Here is an 18,010-nt window from a genome sequence, read left to right as displayed (position 1 = left end):
CTAATTTATTCCCAGACTTCACATGCATAGTCATCCTTGATAGCAGGGGCCTCTTCTGCATAATGAACAAAAACAATGTCACATTGTGAAACTTCTCCTGTCTGGAATCCTCCTAGAGAGAGACGTGTTTCATTTGTATGACACTTGTCTTCTCTGTGCTCAGAGGAACTGCACTCAGAGTCAAAAGAAAAGTCCCCACGGAAGCTGTACGCACAAGCCTGGTAACAAATTGGACGACAGCACATACAGCGCTGGGCAAATTGCACATCATTGTGCTTTGCATATTCAGATTTTCGGGTGATGCAGCAGAGGCTGTCGCAGGAGGATTGCACATGCGCCAGTCTCCTATCATAACAATGCCATCATAACAATGTCATTCCCTAGATAGAGAACAACCTTTGACCAGGGCTTAATAGGGGATGCCCATAGAGATCTGGTCAAAAGTAGTGCACTAAATAGGGAATAGGGTGACATTCGGCACGAACGTTCTATCTTTACCTTTCTGCTCCATTAGTTTAGTCTATCTTTCAGGAAAGGTGTGAAGCGATATCCTTTATGAGTGGCCCGGGGGCATTTGAAGTAAACTCAGGAAGATGATAAAATAAAGATATCCTCCTCGAGCTATCATTTTATCACCCCTGTTGTTCTGCTTATGGCTTGCGCATTTATATCATATTTACACTCTTGTAACCTTTTACAAGGTATATTTGTCTGAGACAGAGTGGGTCTTTGTGAACGATTTAGAAATGTAACATTGGTTGGCCTATCTTATGAATCATTCATGTGTATGGGGGAGAGGTTTGCTTAGAGGCCGATACATTGTGGTACTGTACACCATGACCTCCTGCTGTTTTTAATTCACAACGTTCACAAAACAAAATGATCATTAGTTCAGCTTCAGGATATTTCAGAAATACAGAAATCACATTCCAAATTTCTGCCACACTCAGATTATTTTCATCTTCCCTTCCGTCTCTCTTTTGCATCCGTCTCCTTCCCTGCAGTGCAGTTTTGAGTAGCTTTCGTATTAACGGTTCCTTGATTCATTTGGACTTGGGCTCATGTGTCTCAAAATGCCTGGAGGTTGGGATCCTGAGACTATTTCTTCTTTTATGATTCCAGCTGCGCACACTTTGTTCACCCTTTCAATTACAAGACGCCATTAAGGAGTTTTTTTTATTAACAAATCCTCTTCAACACAATTTACCCTTGCCTCCTAAATCTGCTCAGCTTCTTCTCCCTCCAGGCTGTCTGCGTTGGTCTCCCTTTGTGTGTGTGTGTGTGTTCTTGCATGCTCTGTGCATGTGTGTGTGTTCTTGCATGCTCTGTGCATGTGTGTGTGTTCTTGCATGCTCTGTGCATGTGTGTGTGTGTGTTCTTGCATGCTCTGTGCATGTGTGCGATCTGTGTTTTACATATGGAGTTAATGTATCTCAAAGGCTGCCTATTGGCTGCTTTTCATTTATAAAAATCTTTGCCTGTCCAGGGAGAGAGTAAACACATCATAGTGATGCTTTATGCAATTCTGGCTGAATACTTTGTCTCACAACGGGATGCTACGGATCATGGCAGCTGTTAATTTGAAAGGGGTGTATGCATGAGAGACAGATACAATGTGATCCATCTTTATTAATAGAAAAAATAATGAAGAGTGATAGGCCTGTCATTAAACAACTCAATGAGAAAACAAATAGCTTTTCTTTGGGATACTGCTACCTCCAGGACTTTTTTGTCAATTGGTAGATAATAAAAGTCCAAACTCAAAACTCTTATATATCTTTTAAATAGTACATTTTGCCAATACTCCACAAATGAACTCTCCAGCCTTATATCCCTTCCCCAGGTTACTCGAGACACACATTTAGCTCAAATTGGCAACTACAGTACGCCAAATTTCCTTTCGTAGGATAGCCCGAGGCAAAGTCATTATTATCCTTTGGTGATTGCTGGAGTCCTCTGGGTGCACTACCAAACAATGGCGGTCAATTTCTCTCCCATCGGATCTAGAACCAGTAGTAACCACCAATTTCAATGAAAGTTATCTTAAATGTAAAAGACACATCTAATATTAGCTAGCTAAAGGGTTTGAGTCACCTCAGCCGTTTTCTTATAAAACAACGCAGTTAGCAACGCTAGCTCGTTAACGTTACATGCTGACCACACCGCCAGCGTTGCGTGCGCGAGTGTTGCTAAATAAATAGACACATACATGTTATTCAATAATAAAAAATAAATAAAAAATGTTATTCAATCATTTCATCTAAACTGTTGGCGCACGTCAATGAGTGTCTGCATAGCCAGGCACTAAAATAGAACTTGATTCTATTTTTGAAACTTCACCCCCTGCAAGTCCCGCCTCTCCCATCTCCTCATTGGTTTTTAGGCGCATATACCCACCTGGGTGATTGAAAGATGAACTGAGGTCCACACTCCAGTCCAGTTGGTGATGGTAATGCATCTTAAAGTTGGTTGCCAACTGCCATATAAAGTCCACAGAAGAAGAAGAAGACGACTGAAGGAGGAGAGATAACATTTGCATCCAACTTTTAAGGTGCATACACCGCCACCTACTGTACTGGAGTGTGAGGCCAGTCACGGCCTACCTACATTAAATTATCTTCATTAGTCCTGTTCTTCTGTCACACCCTGGCCTTAGTTATCTTTGTTTTCATTAGTATTTTAGTTAGGTCAGGGTGTGACATGGGTTAGTATGTGTTTTTGTATTGTCTAGTGTGGTTTGTATGGTTGAGGGGGTTTCATAGAGTAGATGGGGTTGTGTTCAGTGTAGGTGTTTAGAATTGTCTATGGTTGAGTGTAGTTGTTTAGGAAAGTCTATGGTTGCCTGATTTGGTTCTCAATCAGAGACAGCTGGTTATTGTTGTCTCTGATTGGGAGCCATATTTAAGGTAGCCATAGGCTTTAGGTGTTTGTGGGTAATTGTCTATGTCAATGTTCTATGTTGCATGTGTGCACTAGTTCGTTATAGCTTCACGATTGTTTTTTGTTAGTTTGTTAAAGTGTGTCGTGTTCTTTCATCTTCTTTAATAAAGAGAAGATGTATCATTATCACGCTGCGCCTTGGTCATCTCTCTCTCCTATACACGATCGTGACATCTTCTAAGAAAGTGAAATAGACACCACCTCCCTCCCCTTTCCTCCCCCCACTACACCACCCAAACCCCAACCCTGTCCAGCCTCACGAACCCTTTCACACAATTTCTCCCTTTCTACGTCATACAGTTCACAAAATATCAACACATGCTCCCCCATTTCCCCCACTAAACACTCATCACACAGATGTTTTTCATGTCTCCCCATCATCCACAACGTGACATTCAGACCTGTGTGCCCAAACCGTAGTCTACCCCACACAACTTCCTCTCTCTTACATCCCATACTCCTCACCTCTTCCTTAATGAACTGACCAGTGCATGGGATAAACTACTACTAGCATCCCACTCCCTTTGCCAAAGATTGAGCCGTTTTGCGAGGATCAAGGACTTAACTTCCCTGCGGCCCAACGTGACCTGAATATCTAACCCCTTCGCTCCTCACCGCACACTTAGCCACCACATCAGCCAACCCCCTACCGTTCACATCCACGGTATGTGGAGAAATATACAGTATAGATGAATTGGCTTTTATTTGTTTTTTAAGGACATATACAGATGGTTGAAACGATTCAGTCCTTTGCCTGTCCAGGGAGAGTAAACAAGAGAATCCTTTGAACCATCTATATATTTCCTTAAAAAACAAATAAAACCAATTCATCTATACTGTGTATTTCTCCACATACCGTCTCTCCTACCCTCAATAACATCCACACTTGGTTTCAGAAACAGCCACGGAGGAACGCTCCCCAATGCAATTGCCGGCCCTATCTCACTCTCCCCCAGTCCATATCCTACAACATTCTCCACAATTGTCCACATGCCTCAACAGGTGTCATCCTGAAGGCACCCACACACAATTCTTTTTAAAAGTTACCTTTATTTAACTAGGCAAGTCAGTTAATTAAGTCAGTCAAATTCATATTTTCAATGACGGCCTAGGAACAGTGGGTTAACTGCCTTGTTCAGGGGCAGAACGACAGATATTTACCTTGTCGGCTCGGGGATTCGATCTTGCAACCTTTTCGGTTACTAGTCCAACGCTCTAACCACTAGGCTACCTGCCGCCCGATCTCAGGGCCCTTGACTGTATCCTATCCAGGCGCTGTAGTACCGTTTTGGCTGCCGATCCATATACAAAGCACCCATAACCCAAAGATGACCTGATCAATGCCTGATACATACACAGCAGTGTTTGTCTATCTGACCCCCTATCATATCCTGCCACTGTCCTCATGAGGTTCAGCACCTTCCTACACTTAATTTTAATATACTCAACAAGTCTTTTCCATATAAGCCTCTCGTAAAATCACATACCTAAATACTTAAATTCAGACACCCTACCTATATCCTGCCGTATATTTGAAGCCTAACATATTTAACCGTACTCCTAGAAAACACCACAAAGCAGGACTTGGCCACAAACATCATAAACCCCCATGTTAGAGACCAATCTTCCAAAACTCCCACAGCTTCTTGCATCTTCCTCATCACATATTTCACATTCCCACCTCTCTTCCATATAGCCCCATCATCAGCATACAAGGCCACACCCACTCCCTGTTCAACCTCCTTAAATGTGTAATCTATCATCAGGGTGAACAACACCAGACCAACCACACTTCCCTGAGGAGTACCATTGCCCACTTCAAACCACATTGACAATTCTGACCCCACCCTCAACCGTATGACCCGATCAAACAGGAAGTCCATGATCCAGTTGTACAGACGTCCTCTAATGCCCAACGCACTCAACTTGATCAACAACCCTTCCCTCCACATGGTATCGTAAGCTTTTTCAATGTCAAAATACACAACATTCATCACGCCTTTTATTTTCAGGGCCTTGGCTATCTCTGTACTAACTGTCACCAGGGCATCCATGGCAGACCTCCCCCTGACCAGACTTTTCCTCCGGCTATCCTACAAAAGTACATTTTGGCTACAATACAGCTTGCTAACATACTATTGGGATTGGCCTTCTGAACGATCCACCAATGGGATCTGCCAATGATTATTCCAATCTCGCAGAGTCGTAAGAAGCTACCTGAGGGGTGTGTCCATAGATACAAACCTCAGTCAATCACTAAAACAAGCTCTTTCATGCAAGGAGATTTGATTGGGTAAGGCCCCTGGCTTCTATTCCTCCTTTGCACTCTAATTGGTTGTTGAGTTGGGTACCTGTATCACATCTACATGGTGTGCACAGGGACACAACTCGATTTACTTTCCCAAACACAATTAAGAAGTGATGAATTACGTACCAACACATTTCACATTCTGTTCTGTTGGCAATGCTACAGTGAACACTGTATATGAGCTTTGCATACACGGATATTAATTAGCATTTATTCATGCATGTGTATGAAAGGACCAGTCATCCATGCATCTATCTGAGCATTGTGAAAGTTGTTTAATCATTTGAGCTTGTGGCAAATCAGGAACAAATTGTTGTAGCATTTTAGGTAATGTGGTGCATGATGAAGTAGTGCAGACAGTGAGGTTAACGAATTGTTGGTGTAATTTGTGTCTTAGTGAGAGTAGCCAGTGGTCTGTATTGTTTTTAAAAGCAATTGGCCAGAACTGGTATGATAATATGCGTCGTGCTTGAGATGATGATTGAGAATCATTGAGAGGATAATACACTTTTTGAAACAAACAATTACTTCCAGATAGTAGCAGGGTTAGAGGACTTAGTACAAGAGACTAGCAATAACAATATGGTGTTTACACAATACGCACATCGTGTTTAAATTCACATGATCATAAAACATTCTTGATCATCAATTCACCTTGAATCACTGTGCACAGTTGTTTGGTCAATTAGCAATTGTTGCCATGCAAAAGAATTGACCAAGATAATCTATTCTGTACATGTGTTTCTGTGTCATATTACTACAGTGTAAAGGTAAGACATTCACTGCGTCGGTGAAGGGAGTGAGATATGGGACCACAGAAGCTCGGCCCGGGTGTCACGTACGATAGGAGTGAATTGGATTGATTCTGGCCAGGGTCTGGTCTGGTCTGCAGGCTGACGTGATTGACCATTGTCTCCGACTTGGCTATGGTAAGATCATGTCTCCTCTACGCAGGCAGCCGCAGCACGCTCTGGACTCTGAGTAAACCATCCAATCGACCCGCCGCCGTCTATAGGCCATCCAGAGAAGCAGCAGTGTCCCCGTTATCAGCGAACACCCCACCACCATCCCCAGTATGACAAGCATAATCTCCATCTCAGCTGCTGTGTCTGAAATTCATACAGTAACACAAGTTGTCACAAATGGCACCCTATTCCCTATATAGTGCACTACTTTTGACCTGGACCCATAGGGAATAGGGTGCCATTTGTGATGCATCCACAGTCTACACACAGCAGGCACTAATTTCCTCTCTGATAAGGATCTTTGGAGCATATTATCAAAGACTGATCACATTTTATTACTTAGTCGCGCTAATAATTACCCATCTCCCCTGGGAGAGAAGAATTCTCTGCTCCTTTCAACATGGGACCAAAGGATATGCGGTTCCTCAGATTGGTGATAGCCTCTGGACCCTCCTCAGAGAAGAGATCTCTGGGCTGAAGACACCGCTGCAGTTAGAACAGAGAAAAACATGGCGTGTGTGTATGGAAAACGACGAGTTGGAGGAGATAACCGGTAATTACGATGTTTCTGGGTCTCTTTCCAGGTACATAGTGTATTGTACATCATTCCTCTGTTATTAATATGCCTCAAACATGTTGCCTCAGTTGTTGTTGTTTGATATCAATGTCACTGGAAATAAATAATTTTATACAACACATAATTAATCTTCTAACAATAGTGAGGTTTTAGTTTGAAGGCTACTTGCAAGGCTATATACCTCAAACAACACATGAAGGCCTATTATCAGCTTGAAGGCTAGGCTAGGCTACAGGCTAAACAATAGAAATTGAGAGAAATGTAGCTTTATGAGCATGTGCCATCTCCAGCTATTCCAATGGGGGGGTGCATCTCCATCTCAGTATCTCAGTAAGTTTCCTTGTTTCCACCAATGGCTCTAAGAAAAGTGAAATAGAGCCCTAGACACCACCTCCCTCCCCTTTCCTCCCCCCACTACACCACCCAAACCCCAACCCTGTCCAGGATCTCTAACCCGTTCACACAATCTCTCCCTGTCGACGTCATACAGTTCACAAAATATCAACACATGCTCCCCCATTTCCCCCACTAAACACTCATCACACAGACCTTTTTCATGTCTCCCCATCATCCACAACATGGCATTCAGACCTGTGTGCCCAAACCGCAGTCTACCCCACACAACTTCCTCTCTCCTACATCCCATACTCCCCACCTCTTCCTTAACTGACCGGTGCACGCGATACAATTGCCTCGCCTTACTACTAGCATCCCAGTCTCACCCTCTCACACTCGGTATGGTTCCTGAGGCAGATGCTCAGATCGCAGTGTAGGTATGCCATGGAGTAATTAATCATCTGGAAGAGACTGATGGTGAAGCTGGCGCGTTTTGACAGGATGCTGGGTAACAGCCTGATTCCTTGCGGGCTCAGTGGTAACCTGGAAGTTCACACAACAAATCACAACAACTGTGGGACTGAGAGGGGGGGGGTTGAGTATCGGTCGACAGTAGCAGAAAAACGTTCACGGGACATGTGATAGGAACAACACTGAACTTTGTTTTGAAGTTAATTTGCTGGTGAGTGTAATTCAAATAGCAAGGGTCACAAATGTTTCCGACAACAGCAAGTCAACACAAAGTAAAGAAGAGTGGAACAATGGGTTTGGTGGTTATCATTGACGTCCTGTTCATATTGATCGTGACGGCCTTGCCATTTGAGTCTGCATAAATGCCCCCTCTCCTAAAACTGTTATGAGGATGTGTTTATGCGATATGATCTTAAGACAAGTCATTTGATAATTCAGGGATTTATCAGACTTAAAAGATGGATCTTTGGAAACCATAGACTACTCAGCCGACTTAAGCAGAGTTCAGAACGGTCTGGGAGCAAACCTGACCGCAAGGAGACATGTTTCGATGTCCTTCAGTCCCCATCCTAACTGGGGGATTAAAAAGACACCCCTCTTCCTTGTCAACACTTTTCCAAGTAAATAAAACTTCCCTGTTCAGATATAGGCAGTGGTGGTAGTCCACAGCTAAAGAGTTTATTTACTGTTGGTAGACATTCGTTTTTTGCTTGTTATTTTTTGCTCTCCGCCCTCTAAGTGTTTCATTTGCCATCCATCCCAGAAATGCTGCTTAACTGCGATAAGACCATCAGCAAGCAAGCCTTGGGAGGTGCTGTCTGTATACGGTGAAAAAAACATTCAACATTCAACACATGCCTGCTAACCTGGATCAAGCGGGATTGATTTGATTCCAGGACATTATTTTACTTGATTGGAATGTTAGTCAGCATTGACAGTTTAGTCCCATTCTGGAGCTGTTGGTAGTAGGGCTGCTGGAGATATTCCATATATGAAACACAACAATATGAACACCTACCTGGAAAACACACAACAAGTGGTGTTGATTTCATCAAGCTGAACAGTGGGCGAGAGACAGCAGGACTTTATCTCTAGGTTCACCTGGCTGTTGTTGGTTTTCAGGTTGATTACCACGTGGAGAATCCCCAGAGCCGGGACAAAGTCTCCGGGCAGAACGTCGCGCTCCAGGTTCAGGTTCATCTCGGCCGTGTAGTTGCCAGTGCCACAAATATCATCGGAAATGACCGCTAATCTGAAAACAGATTAGAACAAACATGAAACCTATAATTAAAAAGCAATTGTAATGAAAATACATGTTAAAAAAAATATTGGTATTACTGTCTAGTTGCATAGGTATAGGGGCAACTTTAAGATAAAGTGTTACCACCTATCCAATTTTAATTCAAATAACTTGTTTAACTAAATGTTGAACGTTAATATTTGAATGCACTTTTTAATATCATCATAAATTCATTTGTTAAATAAATTAAATATCCTGTGATAATTACCCAGTGAGGAGATCAGGGGAAGATAACCCAATCCTCTGGTGCAAGGCCAATGGATCTGAGCCCCTCCCAGACCCCAGGAGCTTTCTACCAGACTCGTGCGCTGGACTTACTCGAGACAAAGCATGGTCCTTCCCGACCCCATTAGTGGTCTGGTTCAGTAGTGCACTTGGCAGGGTGGGTTCCTCGGCCCTCAATCCCATGGTCTCATCAGGTCGGGATTGAGTTAAGTTAATGTGGCTGGTGCCAGCTGAACTATCGGCAGCGAAAGGCGCCGGCCATGTGCTAAACCCAGATTGCTCACTTTTCACTTCATGCACTATTGGAGCCTCTGAAGGGCTTATTTGCTCGTTATCGGCAGAAGCATGTGAGGCATTTGAATGCCGTTCCTCCTTCTCCTCCGAATCTGTAAACGAGTCCCATTGGCTTTGAGATGGAGCGTCGAAAGGCATTATCTCAGAAGAAGATTGCCCTTGGCGATGATGCAAAGCCAGGCTGGCGGTAAGTGGCCCTGTGGGCGAGTAATCGTCGGTGGGTGGACTAGTCGATGTGTCATTATACGGACGAGGCAGTAAAAGGGGAACAAGGTGGCTCCCCTTTAATACCTCAGTGATGTCAGAGGTCACGATGTCCTCTTTAACAATGTCAAAGAGAGTTGTCGCCGGTCCTACACGCTGCAGATGGTCTCCAACAGTTATGGACTGAGAGACTGAGTTCCCTGATGTTGTTAATGTCGAAATGCTTATGTGATGCTTTCGAGCTGAAACATGTTGAATTATTGATGTGTGGGAAGTAGATGTCTTTATTGCAATATTAGGTTGAATAGTTGACTGCTCAACTGTGATTAATGATTTTGCAGCGGTAAGTGAATACAGATTTCCAACACTGTTAAGTGTAGAAAATGTTGATTTCACAATCTCTGGAGAGACGTTAAATGTTCCATTCACATTTCTGATTTGATTCGGAGGGCCTGGGACTGTGCTTCGCGAGAAAGTCGTCATAAATACTTGTTTTTTACCTTTTGTTGAGTGTCTTTGCTGATTGCTTTGCTTATGTTTTGTTGATGCATTGGCACATTTCGTAAGCGTGACCCTATGGGTGGAGAATTGTTGTGGTTTAGACACAATATGTGGCTTCTTATTAAAAGATACAATTCGCGATAGTGTCTGGCTTGGGGTTATCACAGTCTCCACTGGCATTTTATGACTTGGCGCTTGGCTGGAGAATGACTTATTTTCTTCTTCCAGCGATTCAGAGAGATTTTCAGCCCGATGAATGTCTCTTGCTGTTGCTCCCAACAGTTTAATTAAAAGATGGGAGAGAGGCATGTTTGCAGAAGTGCGTTTTTCCTCTCTAGCCAGTCTTTCAGTGGTTTTCATTATCCCATGGTGAACAGTACTGCTCTTGTCCATTGTCATTTCTGTCACCTCCTCAAGAGAACCTTGAGGCTGAGAGAAGTCAGACTCCTGTCCTTTGTTATTTTTCAGCTTTAGTATGTTCCCATTCTTCAATTCTTTAGGTGTTTCAAGGTTCCCAGCACTGTCTGCAAAGATTCGAAAGGTGTCACCACTCGACTTGATGTCACCGCGACCTACTGCAAGTCTTTGTTCGGTTGACCTTTTCACGCCGACGTGTGTTGTTGTCGTCGTCATCATGGCGGACACATAAATGTCTAACTTACTTGTGGTTTCAGAAATCCGTTTGGTGGAAAACGTAACTCCTTTCTCTGTTGTTCTTGGCAACTGAGCATTTACTTTAGCACTTGGCTTCACTGTCTGTGACAAAACAACTGGAGGCGCAGTCTGTTTATCGATACCGTTTACATTGTCGGCACTCTTAGAATATGGCTTTCTGGATAGTGTTCTCATCATAGTTACAGATGCACGTTGCATGTTAGAGACTTCTGGCAGGAGGCTCATAGGCTGCTGCTCTTTGAACAGAACACTGGGCTGTGCTGGCAGGTGGCCAGTGGTACTCAACACAGACATCAAAGATTTCACACTCTCTGTCAGAGCCTGAGAGGCAGGAGGAACTTTGACAGCTGCCGTGGTCTGCCTCGTAGAGCGGAAGGATGTTGTTGCACTTTGGCTTTCGATTGATGGCATTCTCATAGGCAAGGCTGATTCGTCAATGTGGTCAGTGATGTGGCTTTTTGATGTGATTATTTCACGAGCTTGGCTAAAGAGAGAATTTAACGAGTCTAGCACACCACTTATTATTGATCCATTGTTGGGGTCGTTAGCCATGTTCTGGTCGGAGAGAACATGGACAGAAGGAGATGGAGCATTGGTGAGAGGAATTGTCAGAACTTGCCCAACAGCATGCTTCCGCTCTTCCCCTCCCCCGTCTTCTAAACTAAACTCTGTGTCCTTACTTGTAATGTCAACGCCCGCCAATGTGTGATTGCCAAGAAAACTATGAAGTAAACTGGATGATATGGTTGGTTGTTTTACAGATGAATTATGTTGGATTTGAGAAACCAATTTTGACTGGTTTCTGAGGTTCACAGTCTTCCCAGATATCTTTTCTTCTTTATCTCTCAATGATAATAATAAAGTGTGAAAGATCTCTGAAGTTAAAGGATAAGGCATGGTGGTTGTTGATAACAACCTTTTATCAAAAGATTTGCTAATATCACTCAATCTGGAAACTGTCATATTTTCCACCTTTGTAGTGAGAAGCACTGTTCTGGTTGTGTTCGCCTCGACTTCAATCGTTCCCGAGTTTGAGAAAGATGTACTAGCAAATGAATCATTCAACATGATTTTACTGAGATTCATTTCAGAGTTTAATGAGGAAAGGGGGGGTACGAACTCATAATCTAGCCCATCCAAAAGATTTACAGAGAAATCAAATGTGCTCTTTTTGGATGTTTTAGCACCATCAAATACTACTGTTTTGTCCTCTTGTTTCTCTGTTGTCACTTCAAATGAGCTCGGCATTGAGGCCTTGTGGTGACTGGAGTTTACAGTAAGCATATTTCCATTTCCTCCAAGACTGAGTGAGCTGCCTCGGTCGAACAACGCAGACAGAACAGCCATTTTTTCTGTTGACGATGGCCTTTTTTCTTGCAGGCAATTCAAACACATGTTTGTCATCACGCGCTCCGTAGTCAAAGAAACTTCCTTCCTGTCACGCAAGATGGATTCTGACTCACTCAATGGATACTTGTTTCTTTCCAATTCCAAAATCCCATTTTCATCTGCGTCTTGGCCTCGTTTTTCCTCATTGTCATTTGACTTGGCCCACTTATCAATTATGTGAGGACGGGTGGCAGTCACCATAGGTACTCCCAGCCTCCGTCGTGTGGACATAAGAGTGATAGACTCAGCGATTCTTTGATTCCTGTTAACAAGTAGAGAGTGACGCAGCAATTCTGAGGCTTTTTCTTTCTCCACGCCTTTGGACAAATGAGCCACAGGCATCACGGTGCCATTCTTCACCGATTCAAATCCAGCTTCGTAATTAGAGATCAATGTGAGATTTGCTTCAGTGGCCTCAGCTGGCATAGGTAAACCGGAGTCCTCTTTCCAAACAAAGCCTCCAGTTGACGAAGCAGCAATTGCATCTTCAGCAGTTGTGGCGTTCGTGAAATTGTGCCTTTCATGTGGCGTATGGAACAAATCTGTCCCTGGGGATGTACTTACAGCCACAGTCTGGAGGTGGCTATTCTCTGTGGGCATTGTTACTGCTCCACCATGACCTTTGTTGTTGTGCTCTTTAGACACGGACTCTATTGAGACTGGAACTTCTGCTGCTGCTGGCGGTGACGGATAGGGATAACCTTGCAGGTCTCCATTTTCAGCTTGCACTACAAGGAGATAAATCTGAGTCAATCGTCTTTTGGCTGTCGTGATTTGGAAATCATTTCCTATGAAAATGGTTCATATCAATCAACATAATGCAGAAATGTTTAATCATGCACGCCGAAATATCCAGCTTCATTAAGTCGACCCAAACAGATCAATATTCATTACTATGTCACGTTTCTAATAAGAAACTCATTTGGAATGCACTCTAAATTCCGAATGTGTTGTATACTGTAGCAAATAACTAGCAATTATTCAAGCCTTAAACAGAGACAATATCATGATTCATCTGCCAATAAGGACACTAGTCTAGTGTTAACCTATTAGTAACCTCAGAACAACAGCTGCAGTGAAAATCCCTCTTTAGCCATTACCATGAACTATTACCAATATATTTTGCTTAACATCATTGCCTTGCAGGGAAAACCACAAGCAGCAAGCAGCAAGGAGCCCACCAACATATCATCAATCATACATATATCATATAAAGGCACACAAAAAGCAAATACATACCTGTGAGAATGAAAACAAATAGCATTAAATAGAAATGACTGCTCATCCTGTTTATACCAGATTAGGTGAATATTCTTCCAAATAAAAGTGTTGCTTTGCAAACCCTGCTTGCTATTAATCCAACACAGGTGGGAGCTGTAGTTTTGTAGATATACAGCCAGTGTGATCACATACGGAGAGCTTTGTCCACGGCTCATTTCATTTTGATACATGGATTAGATTTCGGTGACATGTACTGTAAACAAGTAACAAGCTCCAGGTCTCCTCTCTCTTCAGTCATCGTGGGGCTGATATGTTAGGATCACTTACCCTACTGTTGCTCCATTTCTAAGATGGCATTATTAAAGAGAGAGCGAGACACACACACACACAACCAGACACACACACAAGCACACACACACACACACACACACACACACACACACACACACACACACACACACACACACACACACACACACACACACACACACACACACACACACACACACACACACACACTGCCCTTTTAATTAAACTCATGGTTGTAATCTTTACATGATTGGCAGTGATGCAAAGCTGTTAACAAGCATGCAGTGTAATGATCCATTTAGAGCAGGGGGTCCTCCATGCCATAGATAGAATATATATCCTCAAGCTGTGTACCCAGTGCCAGGGCTTATAATCACATGAACAGCCCTAAACCACAGGAATATACGCTATCATCCTAATCCATTTTCCCCAAACACATCCAGTATGTTAATGCTCTTTAAAATCAATGTCAAGTGTGAGCATTTCAGCCATTTCCACACATGATTAATATACAGTCACCTCCAAAAAGATAGGCACCCTTGATAAAGATGAGCAAAACATTTAGGAAAATTATGTTATTTTACACGAATACAATTGCTCAGATAAAGACAGTTTGTTGAACAAGTAATATTTTTTTTCTCAAAAGCATAAGGGTCAAAATCATTGGCACCCCTGTTGTCAAAGTAGTCAAAAGTTTAGTACTCGTTTAGTACTCGGTCCAGTATTCCTAGCACGCAATGAATACATCAAGCTTGTGACTACAAACTTGTTGGATGCATTTGCAGTTTGTTTTGGTTGGGTTTCAGATTATTTTGTGCCCAATAGAAATGAATGGTAAATAATGTATTGTGGCATTGATGAGTGATAAACTTACAGAGGTATAAAAATAATAAGGCCATGACATGCTAACCTCCCTATTACTGTTAATGATGAGAGGTTAGCATGACTTGGGTGTATGCTCTTTGTGCTTCTGGAACTTTCTCACTCGTCAGTACTCACAATTCATTCAGTATTATTCGTTATCATGGTAGCATCCACAATAATGTAAAGAAACATATTCTATTCTCAATTTATAATAAAAATGACTAAATACTAAACTTAGCAGTGTGTAACGGCTGTCCTCGCTGACAGAAGGAGAGGACCAAAACGCAGAGTGGTTAGTGTTCATTATTTAATGAAAGTCAACAAAACACTTCAAAATACAAAACAACCAACAAACGTGACAAAACCGAAACAGTCCTGTGTGGCACAAACACTGACACAGGAACAAACACCCACAAAACACACGTGAAACCCTGGCTGCCTTAGTATGATTCTCAATCAGGGCCAACGATTGACAGCTGCCTCTGATTGAGAATCATACCAGGCCGAACACAAAATCCCAACATAGAAAATCACACATAGACAAACCCACCCAACTCACGCCCTGACCAACTAAATAAATACAAGACAAAAGAAAACAGGTCAGGAACGTGACACAGTGACAATGTTCTCCCCTATCTTTTTGAGAATACAAATATTACATGTTAAACAAAATCTTTCTCTGAGCAATTGTATTAGTATAAAATAATATTCTCAATATTTTTTTAAATTGAGAATACAAAATAGCTCAGTATTTGTATGATTTATTTGATAAAGTATTTTTTGCTTCTCTTTATCAAGGGTGCCAATAATTTTGAACCCCACTGTATGTTAGGAAATGGCTGAGTGACGTACACTGAGTGTACAAAACTTTAGGAACACCTTTTCTTTCTATGACATAGACTGACCAGGTGAATCCAGGTGAAAGCTATGACCCCTTATTGATGTCACCTGTTAAATCCACTCTAATCAGTGTAGATGAAGGGGAGGAGACATGTTAAAGAAGGATTTTTAAGCCTGGAGACAATTGAGACATGGATTGTGTACAGTATGTGTGCCATTCAGAGGGTGAACTAGCCAACTTGACGTAACTGAACACTTTGCTAATGTTTATGACCTTGTTTGTGTACAAAATGCAAAGAACAACTAAATCCAATTTAAAATAATGACTTTTTTAATAGAGTGCACTCTACTTAGCTATCCGAACATCTTAAACGCTGTTTGAAGTTAAACTTTACATATTAAATATTACGCCAGCTGGGAGGGAGGAACTTTTTCATTTACTAGTTAGTGTTTCATAACAGAAAATTAAAAACCATAGCTACATTGTCCTTGGGCAACCTGTCATAATACACAACAGAACACAGGGGGGTACATGGGATATAAAACCGTGCTACAATAAAAAAGGCTTAAGAAACAGCTACTTTTAAAAAATTCCGCCTCGGGATATGTTAAGCGTGATACGCTGAATGAAAGGTGTCATTTCCAAATGGCATATGTGAACTTTGTTTTCACGCACAAGAAAGGGATATAAAAAGACTGGGAGCCTTTTTTGGGGTCAGTTGGAGAGACTCATGTGATCAGCTTCATACAGGAGTGGAGTATCTCCAATCCGTGAAGTTCTCTGAGTTTTGCCATATGCCTAGAAACAAAAACAGACAAGATTCATGTAAGCAAACAAAATGATGTCCCTCTAGGTTGACCTTTGGGTGAACCTATTCTATTCTTTTCTCTCCCCTGAATTGGATGTTGTCATGGGAAGTCAAAAGAGTGACAAAGGGAACACATGTTTTAAAAAAAAATTAAGCTAATTTACTGAGAATGAAATACAGAAATGTTAGAATCACCTTAGGCAGTGATTACAGTGGTGAGTCTTCCTGGGTCCTAAGAGCTTTGCACAACTGGATTGTACAATATTTGCACATTATTCTATTCACAAAATTCTCCATGCTCTGTCAAGTTGGTTGTTGATCATTGCTAGATAGCCATTTTCAAGTCTTGCCATAGATTTTCAAGCCGATTGAAGTCAAAACTGTACGCTTTTTATTCAGGACATAAAGGTCCTTCTTTGGGAATTTCTTTGCAGTGTCTGTAGGAAAGCAGACTAAACCATGTTTTCCTCTAGGATTTTGCCTGTGCTTATAACTGTATTCTGTTTCTTTTTATGCTATGAAACTCCCTAGACCTTACCGATGACAAGCATACTCATAACATGATGCAGCCACCACCATGCTTGAAAATATGAAGAGCAGTACTCAGTGATGTTTTGGATTTGCTTTTTGTAATCAGGACAAAAAGTTAATTTCTTTGCCACATTTTTTGTAGTATTACTTAAGTGCCTTATTGCAAACAGGATGCATATTTTGGAATATTTTTATTCTGTACAGGCTTCCTTCTTTTCACTCTGTCATTTAGGTTAGTTAGGTGGAGTAACTACAATGTTGTTGATCCATCCTCAGTTTTCTACTATCACAGCCATTAAACTGTAACTGTTTTAAAGTCACCATTGGCCTCATGGTGAAATTTCTGAGCGGTTTCCTTCCTATCTGGCAACTGAGTTAGTGTATTGTAGTCACTGGGTGTATTGAAGTGCAGACTGTGTGAAGTAACAATGTTTATGTAACCACGTCCATTAGACTCACATCGGACCCCGAGTTGATGAGTACCTGGAGAGACTTGGACTGGTCATCCCACAGCAGGGTGGCATGGAGAAGGGGGCGAGTAAGGGGAGAAGAACAATTATCTTTAAGACCCACCAGAGTACACACTCCAACGAATGAGCTGGGTCACTTGAAGGAACAGGTAGACACATAATGACCGACAGAACCACAATACAGACAACTCTGGGTGTTCAGTCTGCGTACGCGTTCGGCTGGAGGCAGCCTAGCCCTGCCGAGCTGCATCGGCTCGGGAAGAGGCAACTCGGCAGTCTTCGGAGGCTCTTGGAGGAACTCGGGTAAGCTCAGAACCTATCAGGGACTTCCGGAGTTCATCAGATGCAAGGTGGGATCCTTGAGTGAGCGATTGGGACCGCAATTAGACCCCTTCTCCCTCCTACGTTCCCGTAACCATCCATCGATAAGGCGATGAGTGAGTCGAGCTCCGTCGGTAGTTCCTGGGCTGCAAGCTCATCCATTACCCCCGCCGATAATCCGTGCAGGAACGTGTTGAACAGCGCTTCCAGGTACCCTCTGCTGCCAGCGTGCGGAACTCCACCGCATAGTCTGCCACACTGAGGGAGCCCTGCCTTAGCTGGAGTAACTTCCCGGGCAGCCTCTCTCCCGGACACCGGAGTCTCAAAAACCTTTCTCACCTCCACCACGAATACCTCCAGACTGAGGCTGACGGCGGACTGTTGCTCCCACACCGCCGTGGCCCAGGTGAGTGCCCTCCTGGACATCAGCATAACAATGTACGCTATCTTCGAGCGGTCC

The 18,010-nt window shown here is 42.7% G+C and overlaps 2 protein-coding genes across 3 annotated transcripts in view; both read right to left on the bottom strand.

Annotated features, from left to right (window-relative positions):
• Positions 1 to 7,245: 7,245 nt before the first annotated feature.
• On the bottom strand, positions 7,246 to 12,909 carry LOC139547611 (serine-rich adhesin for platelets). The gene is made up of 3 exons (XM_071356560.1): positions 9,106 to 12,909; positions 8,616 to 8,849; positions 7,246 to 7,669 (listed from the first exon to the last, which is right to left on the bottom strand). Exons 1-3 carry the CDS (start codon positions 12,783 to 12,785, stop codon positions 7,495 to 7,497), a joined length of 4,089 nt encoding a protein of 1,362 aa, XP_071212661.1. The 5' UTR covers positions 12,786 to 12,909; the 3' UTR covers positions 7,246 to 7,494.
• A 2,818-nt stretch (positions 12,910 to 15,727) lies between these two features.
• The window catches only part of ttc12 (tetratricopeptide repeat domain 12), a 40,207-nt gene continuing 37,924 nt past the window's right edge, over positions 15,728 to 18,010 (bottom strand). For both annotated transcript variants that reach the window (XM_071356558.1, XM_071356559.1), the window contains one exon: positions 15,728 to 16,218. In XM_071356558.1, coding sequence (XP_071212659.1) covers positions 16,149 to 16,218 — 70 coding nt within the window. In that variant the 3' untranslated portion in view covers positions 15,728 to 16,148. The remainder of the gene's footprint in view (positions 16,219 to 18,010) is intronic.

This window comes from Salvelinus alpinus, chromosome 21, assembly GCF_045679555.1.
Source record: "Salvelinus alpinus chromosome 21, SLU_Salpinus.1, whole genome shotgun sequence".
Lineage (NCBI taxonomy): Eukaryota > Metazoa > Chordata > Actinopteri > Salmoniformes > Salmonidae > Salvelinus > Salvelinus alpinus.
This window is presented reverse-complemented; position numbering and strand designations above follow the sequence as displayed.

What these genes read in the sequence shown, in the direction of transcription:
- LOC139547611 (XM_071356560.1), bottom strand. Translation starts at nt 12,785, where the DNA reads ATGCCCACAGAGAATAGCCACCTCCAGACTGTGGCTGTAAGTACATCC. An exon ending in TCCCCTGATCTCCTCACTGG is followed by an intron (nt 8,850 to 9,105) that starts GTAATTATCACA and finishes ATCTGTTTTCAG; the next exon opens with ATTAGCGGTCATTTCCGATG. An exon ending in ACTTGTTGTGTGTTTTCCAG is followed by an intron (nt 7,670 to 8,615) that starts GTAGGTGTTCAT and finishes GTGAACTTCCAG; the next exon opens with GTTACCACTGAGCCCGCAAG.